Source organism: Podarcis raffonei, chromosome 14 (genome assembly GCF_027172205.1).
Source record: "Podarcis raffonei isolate rPodRaf1 chromosome 14, rPodRaf1.pri, whole genome shotgun sequence".
NCBI classification, from domain to species: Eukaryota; Metazoa; Chordata; class Lepidosauria; order Squamata; family Lacertidae; genus Podarcis; species Podarcis raffonei.
The window spans coordinates 52,660,235-52,684,415 of record NC_070615.1 but is presented as its reverse complement, the minus strand read 5'-3'; the positions used below and the strand labels follow the sequence as shown (position 1 = coordinate 52,684,415).

General features: G+C 51.5%; 1 protein-coding gene across 2 annotated transcripts in view; it reads right to left on the bottom strand.

Moving 5' to 3' along the window:
* The window catches only part of CORO7 (coronin 7), a 101,584-nt gene that overhangs the window by 6,260 nt on the left and 71,143 nt on the right, over window positions 1–24,181 (bottom strand). Inside the window, exons 10-22 of one of the 2 annotated variants that reach the window (XM_053364111.1) lie at window positions 13,420–13,474; window positions 11,512–11,569; window positions 10,582–10,727; window positions 10,381–10,476; window positions 8,770–8,904; window positions 6,368–6,494; window positions 5,991–6,166; window positions 4,203–4,311; window positions 3,865–3,951; window positions 2,980–3,122; window positions 2,094–2,198; window positions 1,678–1,763; window positions 683–821 (exon numbers count right to left, since the gene is read on the bottom strand). In XM_053364111.1, coding sequence (XP_053220086.1) covers window positions 683–821; window positions 1,678–1,763; window positions 2,094–2,198; window positions 2,980–3,122; window positions 3,865–3,951; window positions 4,203–4,311; window positions 5,991–6,166; window positions 6,368–6,494; window positions 8,770–8,904; window positions 10,381–10,476; window positions 10,582–10,727; window positions 11,512–11,569; window positions 13,420–13,474 — 1,462 coding nt within the window. The remainder of the gene's footprint in view (window positions 1–682; window positions 822–1,677; window positions 1,764–2,093; window positions 2,199–2,979; window positions 3,123–3,864; window positions 3,952–4,202; window positions 4,312–5,990; window positions 6,167–6,367; window positions 6,495–8,769; window positions 8,905–10,380; window positions 10,477–10,581; window positions 10,728–11,511; window positions 11,570–13,419; window positions 13,475–24,181) is intronic. The other variant, XM_053364113.1, reaches the window with a different exon arrangement.

Below are 24,181 nucleotides of genomic sequence, written 5' to 3'. Positions count from 1 at the left end.
TGCATATTAAAAAGCTAAAGGGACCCCCCTGACCATTAGGTCTAGTTGTGGCCGACTCTGGAGTTGCAGTACTCATCTCGCTTTATTGGCCGAGGGAGCTGGTGTGCAGGTCACGTGGCCAGCATGACTAAGCCGCTTCTGGCGAACCAGAGCAGCGCACAGAAACGTCGTTTACCTTCCCACCAGAGCGGTACCTATTTATCTACTTGCACTTTGATGTGCTTTCAAACTGCTAGGTTGGCAGGAGCAGGGACTGAGCAACGGGAGCTCACCTCGTCGAGGGGATTCGAACCGCCAACCTTCTGATCGGCAAGTCCTAGGCTCTGTGGTTTAACCCACAGCGCCACCCGCGTCCCATTTGTTGCATATTAGAAATGAAAATAAAACAATTGCAAGGAAAAGAAAGAGCAAAAGGAAAGAGCAAGGCCTGCTCACCCAGCCCAGCCCCTGGTGGGGGCAACAACTGCTGACTTCAGCAACAAACAACACCGCAGAAAGATGCTCTAATTCTGTCCGGTTGCAGACTGGCCCCCTATTGCACTGGGCTGGAAGTGGAACGCAGCACCTCTGCACTGCTGCTACGGGGTTCAGCATCTTCTCCCCCCCCCCCCCCGGCCTGACCCTGCAGGCCATTTTTGCTGCTGCCGCTCCTGGAGGATCAGGCCCAGGGCCCCTCGCTCACCTTGCCTGTGAGGAAGACCACGCCTGTGTCTGCGTCGTAGAAGGGGATGAGGGTGGATGGTGAGACATCGAGGCCGACCGTGGCCACCGGTGGCCCCAGAGACTCCGCCGGGTGGAGGGAGAGCTGTCGCTCGCTGCGGCTGTAGGAGGAGGAGATGCTGTTGGGATGGGGGTCGGCTGGGGCTCCTGGGAGGCAGCAGTGGAAGGAGGGGGAAGCCGGCATTTTTCCATCTCCGCCAAGCTAAGCAGCTGGCTCCTTACCTCTCTCGCCCTGACCTAACCATTGTGATCCAGGCGACGGTCACCTCCAGGCTTGATTATTGTAACTCGCTCTACGTGGGGCTGCCCTTGAGACTGACCCAGAAACTCCAGCGGGTGCAGAATGCCGTGGCGAGACTCCTTACAGGATCCTCACTGCGGGATCACATTCATCCAGTGCTCTACCAGCTGCACTGGCTCCCGGTAGAGTACAGGGTCAGGTTTAAGGGGCTGGTTTTAACCTTTAAAGCCCTATGTGGCCTAGGACCCTGGTACCTACAGGACCGCCTCTCCTGGTATGTCCTACGGAGGACCTTATGGTCTTCAAACAAAAACATCTTGGAGATCCCGGGCCACAGAGAGGTTAGGCTGGCCTCAACCAGAGCCAGGGCTTTTTCGGCTGTGGCCCCAATCTGGTGGAACACTCTGTCACAAGAGACTAGGGCCCTGCGGGACTTGACATCTTTCCGCAGGGCCTGCAAGACAGAGCTGTTCCGCCAGGCCTTTGGCCAAGGCACAGTCTGACCCCCTCTCTCCTTCTGTAATCCTCATAGAACTCTAGCCCAATGCTTGCCATTAATTTGACTCTGAATTGATTTTAGAATGAATTGATTTTAGAATGCTGTGTTACTCTTATTGTTGTTAGCCGCTCTGAGCCCGGCTTTGGCTGGGGAGGGCAGGATATAAATAAATTATTATTATTATTATTATTATTATTATTATTATTATTATTATTACCTGTCAAAGCCCGACACTAGCAGGTATTTGCCTCCGCAAACCCAGACGATGCGAGCGCCCCGTCCACCTTCGGGCCCTGGGCCTTCCTGTGAAGAGACATGGATGCCTCAGAGAGCAGGGGCCACGGCTTCTCTCTAGGTGCCCCCCCCCAAGACAGGAAACAGTGGCTGCCAGCACAGCCCTCCAGAGCTGACCCTTGGCACTCTCCCCGGGGTGAGGCCACCTGCTTCTCTGCCAAGCCCTCCCTTCCTGGGAAACTGCCTGACACAGAGTCAGAAGAACGGTCCAGCCACCCCAGCATTGCCTGCACTGACTGGCAGCAGGGAGAACATGCCCCCCCACCCCGTTCCTGAATAAGAGGCCTTCTTCCTCCTCTCCCCCTCCTCACCTTCCTGCCAAGCATCCCCTCGACTCACCTGCAGGGGCTGGGAAGCTTTTCGGGGCTCGTAGACCCTCACTCGGCCATCCTTGCAGACGGTGGCCAGGCGGCGTCCGTCGGGGCTCCAGGCCAAGCTGAAGATCTGAAAGGCCCCAAAGAGGTCAGTCCCTGCACTCTGGAGGGCTGGGCCAGTCCCAATCCTTGGGCATCAGGGGGCTCCCTCCAGGTCCAACATCCTCTGAAGGGGCGCTTCTGGTGCCTCCCCACATGGCTCCCAGTCTCGGCTGGCTTTCATTTTAACATGGCACGCTGTGCCCTGTGGAACTCCCTGTCACTAGAGGGTGAGGCAGGAACCCTCCCTCCCTCCCTGCCTTTTGAAAAATTTACTTCATTTTAGACAGGCCTTTGTAATACAGTGGAACCTCAGTTGTCAAACGTAATCCGTTCTGGAAGACCGTTCGACTTCCAAAACATTCGACGACCAAGGTGCAACGGACGGTCGGCAAATCCGATTGAGAAAATAGAGAAACGCAACTCGGAAGACGTTCGACTTCCGAGGTGCGTTTGAAAATGGAAGCATTCACTTCCAGGTTTTCAGCATTTGGGTTCTGAATCGTTTGGCTTCCGAGACGCTCAAAAACTGAGGTTCCACTGTATTAACTTTCCTTTCTAGCCGCTTGGAATTATAATTTTTACAGGCTCCTTTCTTGGTTTCATTCTCATACACTGCAATACCACCTGGAAATGCTTTTTAAATATAAAATTGTGGATTGTAAGTATGCAAATGGGGGTAAAGTCACCAGGGGGGGGGCTGTCTGGTATGAACTGGTGGCGCATGGAGGGGGCTGAGACCTCCCTCTGCTGGTTCTGCTGCCCCCCTTGCAGAAAGGGAGAGAGCCAAGCTGCTTGCTGGGCCTTCCTACCTGGTCCCTGTGTCCTTCCAGCCTCAGCGCCTGCCCGCCAGAACGCAGATCCCAGATCCGGACGCTCATGTCATAGGATGAGGAAGCCAGGATGTCCGCAGCCAGGGGGTGGAACTGGATGGAGTAGATCTTCTCCGTGTGGCCTGGGGGGGGGGGGAGAGAAGACGCCTGCTAGCTGAGCTCTAAGCTGGCCAAACCCCTCCGGCCAGAGGACCAAGGGAGAGAAAAGCCAGGCAGGGAAATGATATACAATGAACTGAAGAAAATGTTAAAAATAACTTTTGTAAAAACAACAACCACCAGAAGCCTTTTTATTAGGTATTTTAGGTCAAGACATACCAAAAGAAATGAGGACTTTATTTATGTATGCCACCACAGCAGCAAGAATGTTGATTGCACAAAATTGGAAGACTGGAGAAATACCAACTAAAGAACAATGGCAAGAGAAGTTGATGAACTATGCAGAACTGGCAAAAATGACAGAAAAAGACAACAGAGGCTTTGAAAAAGATTGGGAACCATTCATCTTATATTTGCAGGAACAAAGAAAGGCAATAGACTTGATGGCAGCATTTAAATAAACATCCACATTATTAGCATCAGGAAAGGCTTGGAAGATAGTGGAATAAGATGATGTATTTAATTTTATTTTTATGTTTTTAAGGTTTGATGTTATGTTATTAATAACCTTTTCTGTTGAGAGATAGCAAAGTGGGTGAAAATAGAAAGAAACCAGAAACGCAAGTTGGGGGAAGTCTTGGAGGGGAGGGAGGGAGGAATATACAGTAAACGTTAATAATTTGAGATGTATGTAATGAATGAAAATGAAAAATGAATAAAAAATTAAAAACAGAAAACAGAAAAGCGGGGCAGGGGCAGTTTCACCTTGTAGAACCAATTCAGGCTCCAGGATTGTCTTCTGCAGACCTCCCTCCTCAACCCTCCAGAGCCGGATCCTGGCGTCTTCTCCAGCTGCGCCAGAGGAAACAAGGGGGCAAGTGTGAGAGCCCATTGTGCCATGCTGAGGGTGACCCTGGCTGCAGAGAACCCCCCACCCTGATGCCCGGCCCGGGACCTGAGCCCAGACGACGCAGGAAGGCAAGACGAGAGCACAGGGCTCTGGAGCAGCCTCGCTTTGGGAATTCCCACAGGAAGTCCGGAGATCAGGGTGGCTTCTTGGTGGGCCCAGTAGCTGCTCTGGGGTGGGTGTGTGGGTCACATACCAATCGCCAGGCGCTGCAGGTCAAAGGGGTCCCAGCACAGGTCGGAGACAGGCGTCCCGTTCTGGATGGTGGGGAGCGATGTGTCTGGGAGGCGGCCTGGCTTGGAGAGCTGGGGAGGAGGGCAGGGTGAGTCTCTGAGAAAGGCAGGCGGGGGGCGCTCTCCTCTGCCCTCCCCCCAAGACGGGGGCCTTCATGGGCACCCCACTTCTGCCGCCCCAGTGGGTATGGGATGTAATCCATTGGAGCAGTCAAATACAACATTCCTTGTCTGCCTAGAGTGGACACAGACAGGGGGGTGTTGATCCAGCCAGTTGAACTTCCTGTTACACCTGGTCGGGAGCATCCTCCCCCTGTGTGTGACCAGGTAGGTGGGCGGGACCCTTGCAGACCCCGCAAAAGGTCCAGTCAGACAGCCCTCTTCCTCTCTTGATGCTCCTCTCTTCCATTTTGGCCACTGGTCCTGATGCTGTCTGCTGGCTCTCAGCCAGCAGCACATGGGCCCATCCTTACAAGGATGTCAGCCACACTGTATCTGTAACTACAGGCTAAAGCCTGCCTTCAGGGATCCAACTGTGAACTGAATGTGAGTAAACTTTTCATTACTTATAAGGAAGACTCTTGTGTCTTTATTTCTTTTAGGAGGGAATCAAAGGGGTCTTACTAGGAATATACTCCAATCTGGGCATGCCGGATTGGATTGCTTAACTAAAGAGATTAAAACGAATCTGCAACTAGCTGCTTGCTGTGTAAAAGGGGGAACGAGCTCTGCCATATGTAACTCACTAGCGTGAGTGAGGAAGGATAATATTTAATCAATATTGTTGAAACCTGCCCAAATAATTCAATATCTTCTCAAACCAATCCTCCTTCTCACTGACCTTAAACCCTTTCATTTTAACTGTGAAGATACATAAAATGAAAGGATTTAAGGTCAGTGAGGAGGAGGAGGATTGGTTTGAGAAGATATTGAATTATTTGGGCAGGTTTCAACAAATTGGGGCAATTAAAATGTTACAAGTTAAATAAACCTTGTGGCAGGAGGAGTGTTAAGGTATAGAGAATTGTACATATGGTTGATTTGAATATGCTATTATTGATTATGTATACCCAATGTATCAGCCGCCTGGGGGGTATCACTGTTTGTTTTCACTGTTTGTGTTTTGTTGTTGGTAAAAAAAAAAAAAAAAATTAATATCCTCTCCTACTACCAACAAAATTCCCACAGTGGGCAAGCTGGCGGGTGCTGGTGCTCTTGGGGACCAAGGGGCCCAGGACCAAAGATGGAAGGCACCGGAATCTGCCTGCCACCCAGCCAGAGCAGTGGGGCATCTAATCCAGTGTTGCCCACCCTGACTGGCAGCCACTCCCCTGGGTCCTTCTCAGCCCTTCCTGGAGGCTGAGCCTCACGCGTGTGAGGCTGGCGATTGGCTGTGAACCTGGGGGGGGGCTTTCCTATGAGGCTCTGCCAATGCAGACGGGCATCCGGCTGGGCAGCTGCCCCTGAAAGGCGCCCCTTCCGTCATGGTCCTTGTTAAGTTGTGGGTGAACATATCAGACAACACAGCGATTCTCCAAACAGTTCTTGTTTATTCACAGGCCAGGACAGAACTGAACTGAAGGGTTCAGTCAGCCTGCTTATATAGAGCTCCAGTACAACGTTACTGTAACAACTTTCTAAAACTATCCAATACTGAACGTCACTTTCGATCCCTTATTTGCATAACTATCTACAGTATCCCCCTGCTGGCCCAGGGTGAGAACTTCAGTACATAACACCCCCCCCCTTACCTCCAAGACAGCCACCTGCCCTCCAGCAGAGAGCAGTGGGATGGCCACATGCTGCCGGTTGGCACAGAAGCCGTCGCACTCCCCTGGCGTGGTCAGGTTCAGCCCCCGGAGGTTGGTGATGTGGGTGTTGCGGTGAAGCACAGCCCCCTGGATGTGGCGGAACCCCGAGCTGGGTCCTGGGGGCAAAGAGTCGGGTGAGGGGGGTGACAGGAGATGGGGAGGGACACCCTCTCCCCCCTTCCTGCTGAAAAACGCAGAACCACCTCTGTGCGCCAGCAGCGCGGTGGGGAGAGGGGGTCTGCCAAGCGCCCCCCAAACTCCCTCCGAGCGGCACAGGTTGTGGGGCCCACCTGGGAGGTGGGGGGCAGGAAGCTTACCCAGAATGCTCTGCAGGGACCGCTGGCTGGGGCTGGAGGCAAAGCCGCTGGTGGCCGAGAGGGAGGGTGTTGTGGCGCCAGAGGGGGAGGTCAGGGAGCTGGTGGGGGACGAGAGGGGGCTGCCGGCCTGGGAGAGGGGAGAGAGAGCAAGCCTCAGAGCATTGCAAGGGGCTGGACCCTTGCAGTCCCTTCCAGTTACCGTATTTCTCGCTCTATAGGACGCACCGGACCACAAGACACACCTAGTTTTTAGAGTGGGAAATCAATAAAAAAAATAGTGCAGCCTGTCGACTTCTCTCAGAGTTTCTTGGGGCTGCGGGGGAAGCCCGGGTTCCCCCCCCCCCCAGCCCCAAAAAGCAAAGAAGCCAAGACAGCCAGCGGGATCCATCCAGCTAAACCTCTCCAGCATGGCTAAAGAAGGCAAGGCAGCGAGCACGATCCATCTCGCTCGCTGCCTTGGCTTCCTCTTTAGCCTTGTGCAGCCTCCCCTGGGTGGAGAGGCTGCGCGCAGCTATGGCAATCCCCCCACCTCCTGCAAAAGGCCACAGGAGCCGCACACCCTTTAAGGAGTGTGTGGCTCCTGTGGGCTTTTCTACGAGGAGGGAGAAGGGACTGACTGGTCACGTCAGTCCCTTCTCCCTCCTGGGGAAAAGCCCGCAAGAGCCGCGCGAAGCTTGTGTGTGGCTCTTGGGGGCTTTTCCTGCCTGCCTCCCCCCCCCTGCATTCGCTCCATAAGATGGACACACATTCCCCCTTACTTTTTAGGAGGGGAAAAGTGTGTCCTATGGAGCGAAAAATACAGTATATAAGATCCACGGTGCTCCTGGCCTAGCAAATGCCCTGGGCCCTGGAGATGCTGGGAATGGCTATCAATGGCTCGTGGCCACAATGGCTACGCTCTGCCCGCCCTCCCAGTCCGAGGAGGCAGCGATGCTTCTGAGCCCCAGTTGCTGGAAACCCCAAGAGGGGAGAAGGCCTTTGTGCTCAGATCCTGATTGCTGGTTTCCCGCAGGAAATCTGGCTGGCCACTGTGAGAACAGGATGCTGGAGCAGATGATGATGATGATGATGATGATAATTGTTTATTTATACCCCGCCCTTCCAGGTTCAAAAACCGGACTCAGGGTGGCTAACAACAAATTTAAAACACTTAATTATAAAAGCAGCATAAAACACAGTATAAAAACATGAATAGCAATAAAATTCAAAAATCAGTTAGATACTCTAATTAGATGGGGCACTGGCCTGACTCTTCTTAAGTTCTTAGGGGATAAGGAGCCAGGCAGAGGGTTGTCAGGAGCAGGGGTGGAAGAAGGGGTGTGTGGTGGGGGCGGTCCGCCCTGAGTGTCACCACTGAGGGGGGTGACAAAATGGCGGGCAGCATTCGCCACGGCGCCTGCAGCACGCCCGAGCCACGCGTCTCTCCTGGGAGTGATGCGGTGGCTTGGGCGCCCACGGGCTCCACGCTGCCCCAAACAGTCTGTCCACCACCTCTCCCTCAGCTGTAGGGTGGCTGAGTGGGAGGAGGCAAGCAGACTCCTCAGAGGCCCTGCGGAGCGTCCTGCTCTGCTGGCCCTGCCCCTGGGGCCTGATTGGCTTGCTCCACCGCTGGTCAAGAGAGCTCTGGAGAGGTCCAGAAGCCAGAGGAAAAGGACTCTGGAAAGGACTCTGCAGGGCCTTGGTCTTTGCCTGGGGCTCAACCCCATCCCTCAGTCTCAGTCCAGTATACCTGAAGGAGCGTTTCCACCCCCATCGTTCTGCCCGGACACTGGGGTCCAGCTCCAAGGGCCTTCTGGCGGTTCCCTCCCTGCGAGAAGCCAAGTTATAGGGAACCAGGCAGAGGGCCTTCTCAGTGGTGGCGCCTGCCCTGTGGAACGCCCTCCCACCAGATGTCAAAGAGAAAAACAACTATCAGACTTTTAGAAGACATCTGAAGGCAGCCCTGTTTAGGGAAGCTTTTAATGTTTAATAGGTTATTGTATTTTAATATTCCGTTGGAAGCCGCCCAGAGTGGCTGGAGAAACCCAGCCAGATGGGTGGGGTATAAATAATAAATTATTATTATTATTCCTACCCTGGCTTCCAAGCCTGAAGCTGGGATAAGCACAAGTGCCAGGAGGCTGGGGAGGCAGAGGCAGCACCTTCCAAAATGCACCAGACCTGTCTTCCTGGGAGCATCTTTGCTTCTGCATTGCCCAGCCTTCCAGAGCAGGGAAGAACCATCTAGCCGTAGAACCTCCAAACTGTGGAGCTGGAGGGACCGATAGCATCATCTAGCTCAACCCCTTGCAGAGGAGAAACCACAACTTCCTGCACAAGTAACTCTGGATGGAGACGTTAGGGTGGAGCAGCAGGACTGCCTTGCCAGGGGGTTTGGGGGCTCTTGAACTGGCACCACTCACTCTCACCTCCGGGTCCTCGGTCTGGTCCCCTGGCCCTGGCTGGGCGGAGAGGTTGGGGGTTTGGTGCTCCTGGAGGCAGGAAGAGATGAAGGCCTTGCTGGGCCTTTGGGCAGGATGGAGGCTGATCTTCTCCACCTGAGAAGAGAAGGAGGAGGAAGAGGGAGCCGTCAGCAGCTGGGAGAGAGAACCAGAGGCAGAAGGTCTCCTGTCTCCTAGATGGGGCCACAGAGAGCCCTGCTGTGGGGCAACGGGAACCACCTAGCAAGGCTTCAGAAGCAGCTCCTGAATTGTAGAATTTTATTATTATGGTCACAGACCAGTTCCAGCTCACTTACAATATCAGGAAAATCATAAAACACAACAGGAATACAGTGGTACCTCGGGTTACATATGCTTCAGGTTACATACGCTTCAGGTTACAGACTCCGCTAACCCAGAAATAGTGCTTCAGGTTAAGAACTTTGCTTCAGGATGAGAACAGAAATCGGGCTCCAGCGGCACGGCAGCAGCAAGAGGCCCCATTAGCTAAAGTGGTGCTTCAGGTTAAGAACAGTTTCAGGTTAAGAACAGACCTCCAGAACGAATTAACCCGAGGTACCACTGTAAATTGAATTGCAATTGGGTATAACAGAGACAATTCAGATATATCGGCAGTTAAAAAAATAAATATACTAAATCCTGATTACTAAAATATAACCTAAAATTATCATTTAAAACCTTAATCATTTTGAGAAGCAGCTCCTCAAAGCCCCTCTCTCTCCCCAACAGGGTTCAAAATTAGCCGGGCGCCAGGTGCATTTTGTGACAGGGAATTGTATGATGGAGAAGTCTTGGTGCCGCATCCAGCAACTGAGGTCAACCTGACCGCTGCTGGCGCTGAGGGAGAAACGCCACCCCAAACATGTGAGTTCAAATCTAGCACAATACTTTATATAACATATGTAATAGCATGGGGCTCGGCCCCTGCAATTGTGGCCAAAACCATAAGTCATTTGAGTAATTAATATTTACAGATACCAGCATCCATATATATACATACACAAACACACAGGCTGACATTTGTAAATATCAATTACTCAAATGACTTACGATTTTGGCCACAATTGCAGGGGCTGAGCCCCATTTGTGCTTGCGGTGTCCAATTAAGAATTCCTATTAAAAACGATGTATCAACAATGTGTTACTGATGCGAATTGTTTATTAGTTCATGGGTTTTGGAAAAATAATTAGAAACTGCAGCTGCCAGGGGGTGGGGTGGAAATGGTAACACACGTTCCAGGAGCCAGGTGGCAAATAGCTTTTCTAACCCCCCCCCCCAAGTCTCAGGCACAGCTGAGGGGGAACCTGGCAGAAAGAGCCCCTGGGCACAGAAGCATAGACCTCTCAGGGCCTGGCAGGGGGGCATGGAGGGCACTGCCTGGCCTCTGAAGCCTCCTAAGGCGCCACCTGGAAGACTCGGTCAGGCCAGCAGAGGACTTCCCCGGGAGTAGAGGAGCTGGAGAGGTTTGCAGGGTTGTTGTTTTGGGGCAGAGGGCCTTTTCTTCCAGCCCAGAGCCGCCATCACCAGTCACCTGGTGGGCAAGGGGTGGGCGGGCAGACGAGGGCTCTCACCTGCCTGTTGACTCCGGACCACCAGTCCTGCGCGGAGGCCGCCGGGACGTTTCCTGCGCAGTCGGGGAACAAGTCTTTGTGGAACTCCTGTGTGGACTGAAGGACAGGCTGTGAGTGGGCCCCGTGGGACCGGCCACCTCCAGGCCCGGCCACCAGTCCCTTCTTATTCTGCCCACCCATGCCCCAACGCTGCCCATTTACCTTCCGGGGCACCACATAGCTGATGGGGGCGATGCCAGCTTCGCTCAGCTGCAGGACCCGCATCACCTCGCAGCCCATGACGTCCAGGGCCAGTTTGGGTACCTGGGCAACGCCCTGGGACTTGGTCTCTGTCAGGCACTGGTTGACTGGGCAAAAGGGAGAGAGAGAGAGTGGCGACAGGTGCCCAAGGGCGGCTCCTGAGAAGGCAGCCCAGAGGCAGCCGTCTCTCCAAAGTGGGGCTTGTCATCATACTACCGGCCAGCAAGGGGGAGTGGAGAGGAAGAGACTTTCAGGACCCTAAACTGGCAATCCTCTTCTTTGGCACTCGCAGGTGCCCAGCAGCAGGCCCTGGCACAATGCTCACGCACGGGATGCCCAGCAGCTGGCTACTCACCCAAGAAGTGGAAGCCAAAGGCAGAGCAGGGGTTGAGTCCCTGGAGGTGCCACGTCTGCAAACAGCAGAGCCTTTTTTTGCCCTGGTGGTGGCCCCTCTGCCATTGCCAACTTGCCCCTTTTCTCCCAACCCCTCCCTCGGCAGCTGTGGGGAAGGACGTGGGGAGCAGGGCGCCACCGGGAACCTGCAGAGTCAGACCCGGGCAGGAGGAAGGTTGGGGTCTGCTTTCTGCTGACAGTCACGGAAGGCCCACCCAGCTTGGCATTGCCTGCACGGACAGGCAGCAACCCTGACTCTCTAGGGTTATGGGCTCAGCCCTGCTGAAGATGCTCCCATTGGGGCTTGAACCAGGGATGTTCTCGGGCCACGGTTTTCCTTCCCCATGGCATTCCCCTCTCTCTCAGGCAGTGCCAGGCTGGGCAGAACCAGGGAGGGCACACAAGGGGCCAGGCCGGATGCCCAACTTTCTCCAGGGCCAGGAAGGGCAGCGCCTGAGCCAGGAGCCCAAACATCTGGAGAGGGTCTCAGATACTCACCTTCTGCCAGGGCTGGCTGGCTGGGCAGCACCTCATAGCAGAAGAGGACGTTTTCCCCCTGGAAGAAAAGGGCCAGGCTGAGCAAATCCTGGCTCCTTCCCCTGCGAACTGCTTTCCTTTTCCCCCCTCCAATATATTTTTATTATTTTCCTCCTTAAACAACATTTCCAATGTTACAACATGACAATATCAAACACAAAACCTCTCTGTTCTGCCGAGCATACAACTTCCAGGTTTTCCATTTCAAATCCAATCGCCCAATTTACATCTTTAACCTATTGTCCACATTGTAGGATTTATTTCAATCCTGCTAGTGTCTTCAAATGTTTCACAGTTGTTATTCAAATAAATTTGTATATGCAATAAATTGTATATGCAATAAATTTACTCCAGTCCCTTTGGAATTTCTGATCGTCCTGGGCTCAGATCCTGCAAGTCAGTCTGGCCATTCTGCAAAGACCATCATCTTCGCCTGCCACTCAGCAATGGTAGCTACCTCCTGTAACTTCCACTTTTGGGCCAATAAAGTTCTCGCTGCCACTGTGGCGCACATAAACAGTCTTGGATCTATCTTTGCAATTTCCTCTCCCATCAAACCTAGCAGAAATGCTTCCGGTTTTGGGGGGAAGATGTATCTAAACATCTTTTTTAGTTCATTATAGATCATTTCCCATAATGTTTTTACTTTGTCACAGGTCCACTACATATGATAAAAGTTACCGTCTGATTCTTTGCATTTCCAGCATGTTTTACCTCTTTTTCTATACATTTTAGCTAACTTTACTGGTGTCAAATACCATCTGTACATCATCTTCATTACCTTTTCTTTTAATGCCATACATGCTGTAAATTGTAAATTTTCATTCCACAATCTTATGCATGAATCACACTCAATGTTATACCCAAAATCTAATGCCCATTTTATCATGACTTCTTTCACTTCCTCGTCTTTAGTAAACCATTCTAACAACAACAAATTGTACATCTTGGATAATAATTTACTTCTGCCGCCTTCCAACAGTTCGATTTGGAATCTTGATTTTTATTTTCAAAACCAACCATCCTCTTATCTCCATTAAATATATCGTTCACTTGATGATATTGCAACCAACCTGTAAGTAAAACTTCAATCTGATCATATGGCTTAAGTTTTAGACCTTGCTTGGTTTCCATCAATATCTCTTCATATGTAGCCCACCTTCCCTCTATATTTAATTTTTTAACCGTCAGTACCTCAGTGGGTGAAATCCACCATGGTGTTTTCTTTTCCAATAAATTTTTATTTCTTCCCCATACTTCATAAATTGACCTTCTAATCACATGATTCAGGAAACCTTTATGTACTTTCACTTTATCAAAACAAAGGTAAGAATGCCACCCAAATCTATTATCATGACCTTCCAAGTCCAGAAGGTCTGTATTTTCCAACATTATCCATTCCTTTGACCAACAGAGACATGACACTTCATAATAGAGTTTCAAATCTGGCATGGCGAATCCACCTCTTTCTTTTTTTATCTATTAACAATTTGAATTTTATCCTAGGTTTCCCCCCCCCCCGCTAGATGACTCTTGATAATACTTTTTGCCACTCTTTAAATTGTTTTGTCCCTTTGGTCACTGGAATAGTTTGAAATAGAAATAACATTCTGGGTAGTACATTCATTTTTACCGCTGATATTCTGCCAGAAAATGACAACTTTAATCTGTTCCATATTTCCAAATCCTTCTTGATTTCCTTCCATGTGGTTTCATAATTATCCTTAAACAAATTAATATTTTTTAATGTCAACCAGATTCCTAAATATTTCACTTTTTTTCCCACCATAATGCGAACTGCCTTCCTTGGCCTCCCCAGGGAGGGAGGGAAGAGGCAGCAGACCAGGAGAGCAAGGGGCGAGCGCTTACCTTCCCTGCCAGGACGAGGAGGCCGGTGCTGGGGTCAAAGAGCGGGATCAGGGCCCTGCAACACACACACACAAAGGTTCACCTCTGAGAGGAGAGGACAAACAAAGAGCAGTGGCTGGGTTTGGGCACAAGCACTATTATTATTATTAGTAGTAGTAGTAGTAAAGGTAAAGGTAAAGGGACCCCTGACTGTTAGGTCCAGTGGCGGACGACTCTGGGGTTGCGGCGCTCATCTCGCTTTACTGGCCGAGGGAGCTGGCGTTTGTCCGCAGACAGTTTTTCTGGGTCATGTGGCCAGCATGACTAAGCCGCTTCTAGTGAACCAGAGCAGCACACGGAAATGCAGTTTACCTTCCCGCCGGAGCCGTACCTATTTATCTACTTGTGCTGGTGTGCTTTCAAACTGCTAGGTGGGCAGGAGCAGGGACTGAACAACGGGAGCTCACCCCGTTGCGGGGATTCGAACTGCCAACCTTCTGATCAGCAAGCCCTAGGCTCAGTGGTATAACCCACAGAGCCGCCTGCGTCCCTTAGTAGTAGTTGTATACCACCTTTCATTCATGGATTTCAGGGCAGTCCTTTTCTTCTTGTGGTCTCCCCAGGGAGGCTCACCTGGCGCCTTCATTATATATCTTTAGGCAACAGGCAAAAACGTTCCTCTTCAAAGAGGCCTTGGGCTGATCAATATTCTACAGCCTTTTAGATGTGACTATGGGAAGGCGGGGTATTGTTTTGTTTTGGTTTTAACTATTGACTTGTGCTTTTATCTCATGTTTTTATCTTTTGAAGCACCCTGGGATCTTTGGATGAAGGGCGGTATATAAATCTAAATAATAATAATAATAATAATAATAATAATAATAATAATAATAATAAAGGTGAAAACACTAAATACATAATAAAAACAAGAAAAGACAAACCAATAGCCTTCCACTATGATTCCTGTCATGGGCTAGATGATTCTCTTTTTTTAATATTTATTGAATTTTATAACAATTAATGATACAAATCTCCTTCAGCATGTTATTTACAATTATTCTCCCTCCCCTCCTCTGGACTTCCCTCAACTCTCCCTCTGCTGAGTTATTATCGTATCCTGCTTTTCCCACACAAAAATAAAACCCCTTATCATTTCTCTGAAATATCCGTTACTCAAATGAAATTGTGAAAGTTTATTCAAATCCTGCAAGTGAATCCAGTCCATTCTGGGCTAGATGATTCTGCACAGTTAGTTCTCTGGCTCCATGAGAACCTTTCGCCAATGCAAGCATCGCCCAGCGCAATATATCTCCTGTTTCAGTAGCGCGGCAACGACTCTCCAAGAGAATTTGGCAATGGGGACGTTTGGGGAGAGGAAGAGCAGAGGATATTGGAGGGCTGGGGAAGATTCTGAAAAGGGAGGCCAAAAGGATGAGAGGGGAAGTGACAGTGCCTGGGCACTTCTTAGATGAGAGAGAAGGCGAGGAAGAGGCAACACGAGAGGAGCAGTTCATAAAACAACGTGTGCCAGGAGTGCCAAGAGGAAAGTGGACAGAGAGGTTTCTTCTTCCTATTGTGATAAGAATTTTAAGGTCTTAGATATATATTAGATGTTCATAAATGTACCAAGCAAGCACGTACATAGATCAGCACAGGAAGACCAACCTGAAACCATTTTTGATTTCCAAACTGACCAAATGTTTTCTCTGTAAGGTCAAAGGAAAATGGAAAAACCTCCCCATTGCCTTTTCCTTCACAAATCCTCTCTTAAGGGTATGTCTGTGTTTGAATAGGGTGAGCCTGTGACCTGGCTCAGGAACTAAGTATTTATCATTACAAAAGACTGGCCAGGCTCTCCAGGGTATCTAATCAAGTAAGCATTAACAGGTAACCTGGCAGACAGGAGGTAAACAAAGCCATAGCTGTCAAGTGTCCCTTATTTGAAGGGACAGTCCCTTATTCCAGCGCCATGCCCCGCTGCTGTCCCTTATTGATGGATGTCCCTTAAATGTCCCTTAAAAGATGTCCCTTAAATTTCAAAGGAAGCAGCTCCTCTCCCTCCCTCCCTGCCGGCCAGGGCGGAGGGAGGCTCCAACTGTGTTGCTTGGCTGTGTTGCTCACCCAATAAGAAGTCTAAGAACAACTGGGGGGTGGAGCTTGCATGCCTTGTGTGTGGCTAGTTAATGCAAGCTGAGGAGGTTTTTGAATGCTGGACGTCATTTTGTTGCACGTGCTGCTGCAAACTTTGCAATGCAAAGCCAGGCCGGGGAGCCATCTTAAGTTGAGGCTGCATAGGCCTTGTGGTGCATGTGATTCAGATTCTATTCAGCTGAACCTCTGGTTACAAAGTTGGGTGGACAGTGTTCTCAAAGCTACCAGCATGAGTTTGACTAGACTGCAGGAGGACCGGAAGACTGGAGTGCCTGGATCAGGTGAGGCTGCAGGTCCCTTATTTTGGTTGCTGGTCCCTTATTTTCAAGGCCGCTGGTCCCTTATTTTCAAATCTGTAAGTTGACAGCTATGAACAAAGCACTCAGATTTCTGTTGTAGACCGCCCCTTCTGTGATGTATGTATGAAGTTTCTGGGGGTGGTCTTGGACTCTAAGGCGGGCAATTTAAAATGTCTATATAAGGGCAGACACACCTTTGTTCTGGGTCCTCCTCCTTTCCTGCGTGTGAGGGCAGCACCCTGTTGCAACAGATCAATAAAGATCAGGCTTACTAGCTGCTTAGCTTCTCAATATTCTCTGCTTGGCCTCTGTTATTTTCTCCTACTGGTAGGGAACCTATGTAAGGACTCTATATGGGTTCTTGGATACCCCATAAGGGGAAAAGGGCAGATTTTTATTGTTTACAACACTAACATCCAATGAGGCTGAACATTAGGAGATTCAGGACTGGCAGAAGAATGGACTTTTCCTGCAAGCTGCAGTCTCATTTCTGCTCCCTCCAGAACCAGCAGCAGTCGCAAATGAGGCTTTTTTACTTGGTATTATGTCACGAGAAATTTAAAAAACTGCCCGACCTATATTTATGTATACGCGACCACCGCAGCTAGGATTCTAATCGCCAAAAACGGGAAAAGTAATAACATTCCCACGAAAACTGACTGGTTAGAAAAAGTGATTGAGTACTCCCAGCTTGCAAAATTATCTGGGAGATGAAGAGGAAACGCCACACAAAGAGTCAACAAAGATTGATCAATATTCAATGATTATCTCAAAATTTATATAGAAAACACAAATCTCCCGACAGATGTATAAATAAATCTAATAAACAGAGAGGTTAGGCAAGAGGAAAGACGTTAATTATTACAAAAGATAAACAAAATACTGTAAGCAATATTCTCTCCTGTCTGTCAAGGTACCTGATAAATGTTTTGCTGATTGCATTGCTGTCATACCTCGGGTTGCAGACGCTTTGCGGGGCACGTTTTCGTGTTGTGCACTGCACCAAACCCAGAAGTACCGGAACAGGCTACTTCTGGGTTTCAGTGCTCGAGCATGCACAGAAACACTAAATCACGCTTTGCACATGCGCAGAAGCGCCAAATCGCAACCCACGCGTGCGCAGACGCGACGCTGCGGGTTGCGAATGCTGCGGGTTGCGAACGTGCCTCCCGCAAAGATCACGTTCGCAACCCGAAGGTCCACTGCACTGGGCAGTCTGGCCATTCTTTTGAGATGGTCAATGCCTTGGTTCTTGGATCCAGGTCACAGGCCCACCCTATTCATACACAAATAAGCCCGTAAGACAGGAATTGTAGTATTTGAAAGTGAAAAGAACCATTGGGAGAGGTTTTCCCAAGGTATTTCCTTCTGCAGAAGAATATTTGGGGTCATGAAGAGTCAAGATGGCTCCTGTGGTTTATGTATGAGCCTTCATTTTATTTATGGCACCTTAGAATTCTTATAACAGAGTCCAGATGGCTACCTCCACTGTTGGAGGCTACAGACCTCCAAACACTAGTTTGCTGGGAATTAGGATTCGATTCACAGGATTCGATTGCAGAGTTGGAAGGGACCCCGAGGGTAATCTAGTCCAACCCCTTGCCGTGCAGGAATCTTTTTGTGCAGCGAGAGACTCAAACCCACGACCCCAAGATTAATAGTCCCATGCTCTACTGAGCTATCCCCTAGCCGCACTGATCGATGGTGCCCTCCCTGCCCTGGCTGCTCTGCAGGACTGTGAGAACAGCTCTGGGCAGCTCCCCCTCCCTGCCTCCGGTTTATGGCTTCCCATGTCAGCCTCCTGTAATATACAACCCCAAGGCTGACGGAGGCTGCAGCCCAACGCTGCCCTGGCACTGCCAGCCTCCCCTTTCTGCAGGTGGCTGGCCTTCCCACGCTCGCAGGGGTGCTGGAGGAGGAAGTGGAGCCCAGGCCCTCACCCGGGGTGGCAAAATTCCCAGGAGGCCAGCCTTCGCCCAAAGAGAGCAGCTATTGTGGTCTGACCTAGGAAGGCTATTTTTGTCTCTCGTTTTGGGATGCAAGAAAGTCTCCCTTGCTCACCCCCGCACCCCTTTTCCAGCTGCCTGGGGCTTGGCCTTCTCCAAATCAGACGGGACCCTGACTGCCTGGCTGGGCTCAGGAGACCCAGAGGCTGCTCATGTCACTCCCAGAGGCAGCTAAATGGGGAACCCATCAAAGATGGAGAATCCCCCAAAGGGAGACAAGTCGAGGGAGCCCCAGTGAATGAGCCAAGGGCTTGTGATAAGAATTTTAAGGTCTTAGATATATAATAAATGTTCATAAATGTACCAACCAAGCACGTACATAGATCAGCACAGGAAGACTGACCTGAAACCATTTTTGGCTCCCAAAGTGACCAAATGTTTTCTCTGCAAGGTCAAAGGAAAATAGAAAAGCCTCCCCATTGTCTTTTCCTTCACAAATCCTGTCTTAAGGGTATATCTGTGTATGAATAGGGTGAGCCTGTGACCTGGCTCAGGAACTAAGTATTTATCATTACAAAAGACTGGCCAGGCTCCCCAGGGTATCCAATCAAGTGAGCATTAACAGGTCACCTGCCAGACAGGAGGTAAATAACGCACTCAGATTTCTGCTGTCGACCGCCCTTTCTGCGATGTAGGCATGATGTGTCTGGGGGGTGGTCTGGTGCTACACCCCTTCTGTGATGTATGCATGTTTCTGGGGGTGGGCTTGGACTCCAGGGTAGGCAATTTAAAATGTCTATGTAAGGACGGGCACACCTTTGTTCGGGGTCCCTCCTCCTTTCCTGCGTTTGCAGGGAGCACCCTCCTGCAACAGATCAATAAAGATCAGGCTTACTAGCTGCTTTGCTTCTCAATATTCTCTGGTTGGCCTCTGTTATTTTCTCCTACCAATAGGGAACCCACTTAAGGACTCTATATGGGCTCTTGGATACCCCATAAGGGAAAAAGGGCAGATTTTGTTTACAACAGACTCAGGGCAGGGGAAGGGTCCTGCAACAGGCAGGCAGAGGCTTGGGGGGGGTCTCTGCTGGCAGAGAGCGGTCAGTATCCCAGCAGGCTGGCAGAGCCAGGGGTGCCTGAATCCCTCCCAGGAAGCTCCTGGCACCCACAAGGAGACCCCCCCCTCCTGCCAGGGGAGCCTTTGCAGCAAAAGCAGAAGAGGCCCTGAAGTCTCTGCCAAAAGTGGGAGACCCAAAGGCGAGGCAGAGGAGAAGTCGAAAGGCGGGCTGTGGAGCGTTGCTGTGTGTCCTCTCCCTGCATGACTCAGGATCATGGCCAGAGCCCTGGAGTCGGCTCAACCGGTCTCAGCTGAGCCTCCTCCCCACAAACAGGCTCAGCCAGTCTTCTCACCTGGCGGCAGAAGCGCCTCTGAGAGGCAGCACGCCTGGCTGGCTGCAGGACCATCCCGGCACGAGGCCTGGGTGTGGCGGCTGGCACCAGGGCGCATCCAGGGACGCTTCAGGAGCCTGGGTGTCTCGGAGGGTGACTGAGCTGGGCGGGGGAAGCCAGGCAGCACCCACAGGTTTCAAACTGCTGTGGGCGATTGCAGGATGCAAGCTACACGTTGGTTAATGGAACCGCTGGGCTAAACTGGCTGGAAGGGCTGGTTCTTTATTTGGCGGAAGGGGGCAGGAAAGGGGTCCTCCCTCAAAGGGGGGAGGCGTGTGGACCAGGCCACAAGAGAGAGATGGGGCAAAGGCCCAGCACTGCCCCACGAGCAGCACCCAAGAAATGGTGTGTCCTCTTCTACTGCACCTGCCTTCTCCATAGAGCCATAGAATGGTGGACCTGGAAGGGACCCTGGGGTCATCCATCCCAGCCCCCTGCCTTGCAGAAATTGCCGCTAAAGCATCCACGACAGACGGCCATCCCAACTCTGCTTAGAAACCTCCAAGGAAGGAGTCTGCCACCTTCCTCTTGCCATCAGAAAGTTGTGGGGTGCCTCAGGGTTCTGTCCTCTCCCCCATGCTTTTCAACATCTACATGCAGCCGCTTGGAGAGAACATCAGGGGATTTGGGCTGGGTGTTCATCAATATGCGGATGATACCCAGCTCTACCTGTCTTTCAAATCAGAACCATTGAAGGCGGTGAAGGTTCTGTGTGAGTGTCTGGAGGCGGTTGGATGGCAGCTAACAGATTGAGGTTGAATCCTGACAAGACAAAAGTACTGTTTTGGGGGACAGGAGGCAGGCAGGTGTGGTGGACTCCCTGGTCCTGAATGGGGTAACTGTGCCCCTGAAGGACCAGGTGCACAGCCTGGGAATCATTTTGGACTCACAGCTGTCCATGGAGGCGCAGGTCAATTCTGTGTCCAGGGTAAATGTCTACCAGCTCCATCTGGTACGCAGGCTGAGACCCTACCTGCCAGTTGACTGTCTCGCCAGAGTGGTACATGATCTGGTTATCTCCCCCTTGGACTACTGCAATGCGCTCTATGTGGGGCTACCTTTGAAGGTGACCCGGAAACTACAACTAATCCAGAATGCAGCAGTTAGACTGGTGACTGGGAGCGGCCGCCAAGACCACATAACACCGCTCTTGAAAGATCTGCTTGGCTCCCAGTATGTTTCCGAGCACAATTCAAAGTGTTGGTGCTGACCTTTAAAGCCCTAAATGGCCTTGGCGCAGTATACCTGAAAGAGTGTCTCCACCCCCATCGTTCTGCCCAGACACTGAGGTCCAGCGCCGAGGGCCTTCTGGTGGTTCCCTCACTGCGATAAGCCAAGTTACAGGGAACCAGGCAGAGGGCCTTATTGGTAGTGGCACCTGTCCTGTGGAACACCATCCCACCAGATGTCAAAGAGAAGAACAACTACCAGACTTTTAGAAGGCACCTGAAGGCAATTCCTGATGTTTAGTCCAAAATCCCCCAAATAACCACTGGTCTGGGACCAAGAGCAGAGAACCCAACCTGACTGGAGGGCAGAGGGAGCAGGATCTCCCCAGCCTCATGGTTGTGGTCTCAGCTGCCAAGTCCACGCAGGGGCTTCGATTTGCAGCAGGTGGGGGGGAGGCAGAGAAGGTGCAAAAGAGCAGAAGGGAAGCATACACCCCAGTTTAGTGCTCAGCCCCACCAGAGAGCAAGCTGGGAAGCGGCTATGCCAGGCTTCGCTGGCAGAGGGGCTGTGCCCGGAGGGGGGAATAGTAGAGCCTGGAGCAAGAGGGAGGGTCCTGCCCCACAGTGCCCACTCCCTGGATGCAGCACGAAGGAAGAAGGTGGCAGATTATCACCTACCCTGGGAAAAGCAGACCCTTTCGGCAGGGGAGACATAGCAGGGCCCCCCTAACACACACAAACACACAAGGTCAAAACCAGCTGGGTGAGTGAGGGAAGGAGCAATTATTTCTGTGCCAGCCAGTTGCCTGACACCTTTTGTCTAAGATCCAGTTCCTTGTTCCGTCTGTGACTCAAGCACCTCTTTTGCCTATTCTTCTTTACCGCAGTACGTGGCAGAGAAGAGCTATAGGGAGAAGCTACCTGGGCACCCCACCTGCAGATACAACTGCCAAGAAGCCGCAGTAGGATGTGCCAGCCAGAAGCCCTCTGGGCATGTGCAAAGAGCTGGCAGGGGCCAATCAGAACTGTGTGTGTGTTTTTGTGGGGAGTTTTTTGGGTGTGGGTGTGTGTGTTTGTGTGTGCATGCTCTCATGGGGTTGGGTCAAGGCTCACAGACCCTGCCAGGCTGGGAGGACGGATCTGTCACTCTCAAAGCGGACACTTGGGCTCTGCCACATTGGGAGCTGTGCCAGCGGGCGTCTTGCCAAGTGTGTGCCCAACAGTTTAACTCAGGAGCAGGTCCCCAGGCACTCGCAGCCTTGCACAGCCCTTGAAAGAGCCTTCCGTCTGGGGAGGAGCCCCCTCCGGAGCCTACCCCCCAGGACAACAATGGGGTGTGGGGCTTTGGCCACCTGCTTCAGCTCCTCAAGGTTCTCAAGGCTGCCACTTCTGAGCCAAGCGCATGGAAAGCGGAGAGGGAAGGGGGTGGCACTCTCCCATCTCCTCTGTGCCTCAGGAGACAAGAGCAGTGGCCAGAGGGAGGGGGCTGCTGCCCCTCATCTCAGGGCCATGAATTTGAGCCCCACGTTGGGCATTGTAGGGGGTTCAACAAGATGATCCAACTCTGTGATTCTGTGATCTCCATAACCCCCTCCCCAAGGAATGGAAGAACGATTTGAGCAGGGATGGGGTTCCTGCCATCTGACGGGGGGGGGGGGCAGGCCAGTTTCTCCAGGGTGGCAGCAGCTGACGGCTGTTTTGCGGGGCAACAGAAAGAGAAAAGCACTTGAGGAACCAGAGAGGGAGGCGCAGCCCTCAGCCCCTCTGTTGACCTAAGATAAAGGCAGCGGGGAAGCCAAATACCAGGCCTCTCTCACTGGGAGAGAACAAAGGCCGGCATATTAGGTTCCAGAGGACATTTTTGTGGTTGCCCAGGTGGGGGAGGGGGTGACCCGCTGGCTCCCTTTGCCGAGGGAGGGAGAGGAGGAGGCCTTGCTGCCAAGGGGCCTTTGGGGGTCACACCTAGGCTGAAGCTTGGAGGGGCAACGCTGGGCTGTTTGAGGCAAGCAGCGCAGCTGCCGAAGCCGCCACCTTGAGCACCCTTGTGGGTGTTGCCCTGCCTTCTGAATCAAGTCCTTGGCTGGTTCTGGGCATTCAGGCAGCGCCCTCCTGGTCTGGAATATCCTCTGCGTTGATTAATGGACTACGCAGAATTAGGCAAAATGACTGGAAGGATTTGAAACCGGTGGGACTAGAGATTTACCGCAGATCGGAAGAAATATACAAACTATTTGAAGAGCAACTGTAATCAACAAATTACGCTAGTAGGACTGCAAGAAGTTTTGTAAGGAGAAATATATGAAATATTGCAAAATAGAGAAAGAAGAGAGATTAGTTATGAGATTTTAAAGATAATAGTGACAGTAAGAAATGTATATTAAGTGAATAGATTGGAAAATTTTCAGATGTGATTGATGGAAGTCCAAAAAAAATTGTGTACGAGGTAAAAGTATGTTTAATTATTTGAAAATGATATGTTAAAAAAACTAATTATATTTATATATATATATAGTGTTGAACAGGAACAGGCCCGGCCCACCAGAGGCTGGGCATCTGCTTCTGGACAAATTCCCCCCCCCTTTGGGGAACGAAGAAACACACCACCCCTTCTCTCATACAATGGTAGAGTTGGAAGGGACCCTAAGAATCATCTAGTCCAACCCCCTGCAATGAAGGAATATGCAGCTGTCTCCTATGAGGATCGAACCTGCAACCTTGGCATTATCAGCACCACACTCTCACCAACTGAGCTATCAGGGCCATTTATTTTCTTGCAAGATGAGGGGACTTTATTGAAGGCTCTTCTTCCCCATCCAACATCCACTGGAGTCTACGGGAGGGGAGCCCACCGCTTCCCTCTGGGCACTGGATTCAACCTCCTACAGGCACCCCCAGAATCTGCCCCCAGAGAGTGGCTGGGGTTTTTCCCAAGCAGGGGGGCCTGGAATTCAGGGTGCTCTAGGTGCCCTGGCTGTGTCACTGTGTCTGGCTGGAATCTTTCAGTGCTGCCCCAGAGGAGAGCCAGGAGGCTAAGAAGACTCCCCTCCTGGTGCCAGCCCCTGGGCAGGGGGGCAGCCTGCTCCCAGGCTGGGAGAATTCTCTTTGGCACATGGGGCTCTCAAGGGCCAGGGGGGCCTTGCTCGGCTCCTCAGCCCTGAGAGTCTCATGAGGCGAGTCTGTTGCATCAGGCCGGTGGTCCATCTAGTCCAGAATCTTAGAATCCTAGAATTGTAGGGTTGGAAGGGACACCTAGAGTCATCTAGTCCAACCCTCTGTGATACACAGCCAGGGCACCTGGAGTCCCCTTAACTCCCCCCCCCCCAAGAGAAACCTGCCAGCAGGACCTGAGCACAAGAGCTCTCTCCCCTACTGCAATATTCAGAAGCGTTGCTGCCTCCAAGCTTGGAGGGTGGATCTTGGCCATTGTGGTAGCCAGCCCTCTTCTCCTGCCCTCGCTGAGCCCCTGGAGAGACCAACCCAGCAGGCAGCCAGGCCCCCCTGGCCAACTCCCTGCACCAGAGGCAGAATCCCAAGGAGGACCTGGAGGAGGATGAGCGCTCCAGGGAAGGCCTGTGAGGAGCAGTTGGAAAGCTGGCCCAAAGAGAACAGGGCACAAGGGCTCAGTGCCAAGGAGGCCCAGCCAAGTGGGCCAGGCAGGAGTCACAGAGCTGCCAGCTCCAAAAAGGGGTTCGCTCTAGATGAAATCACCCGTAGACTTGCTGCCCTCAGCTGACACCCCCAGAAAAGACGTCTCTAACCCCAACTTGTC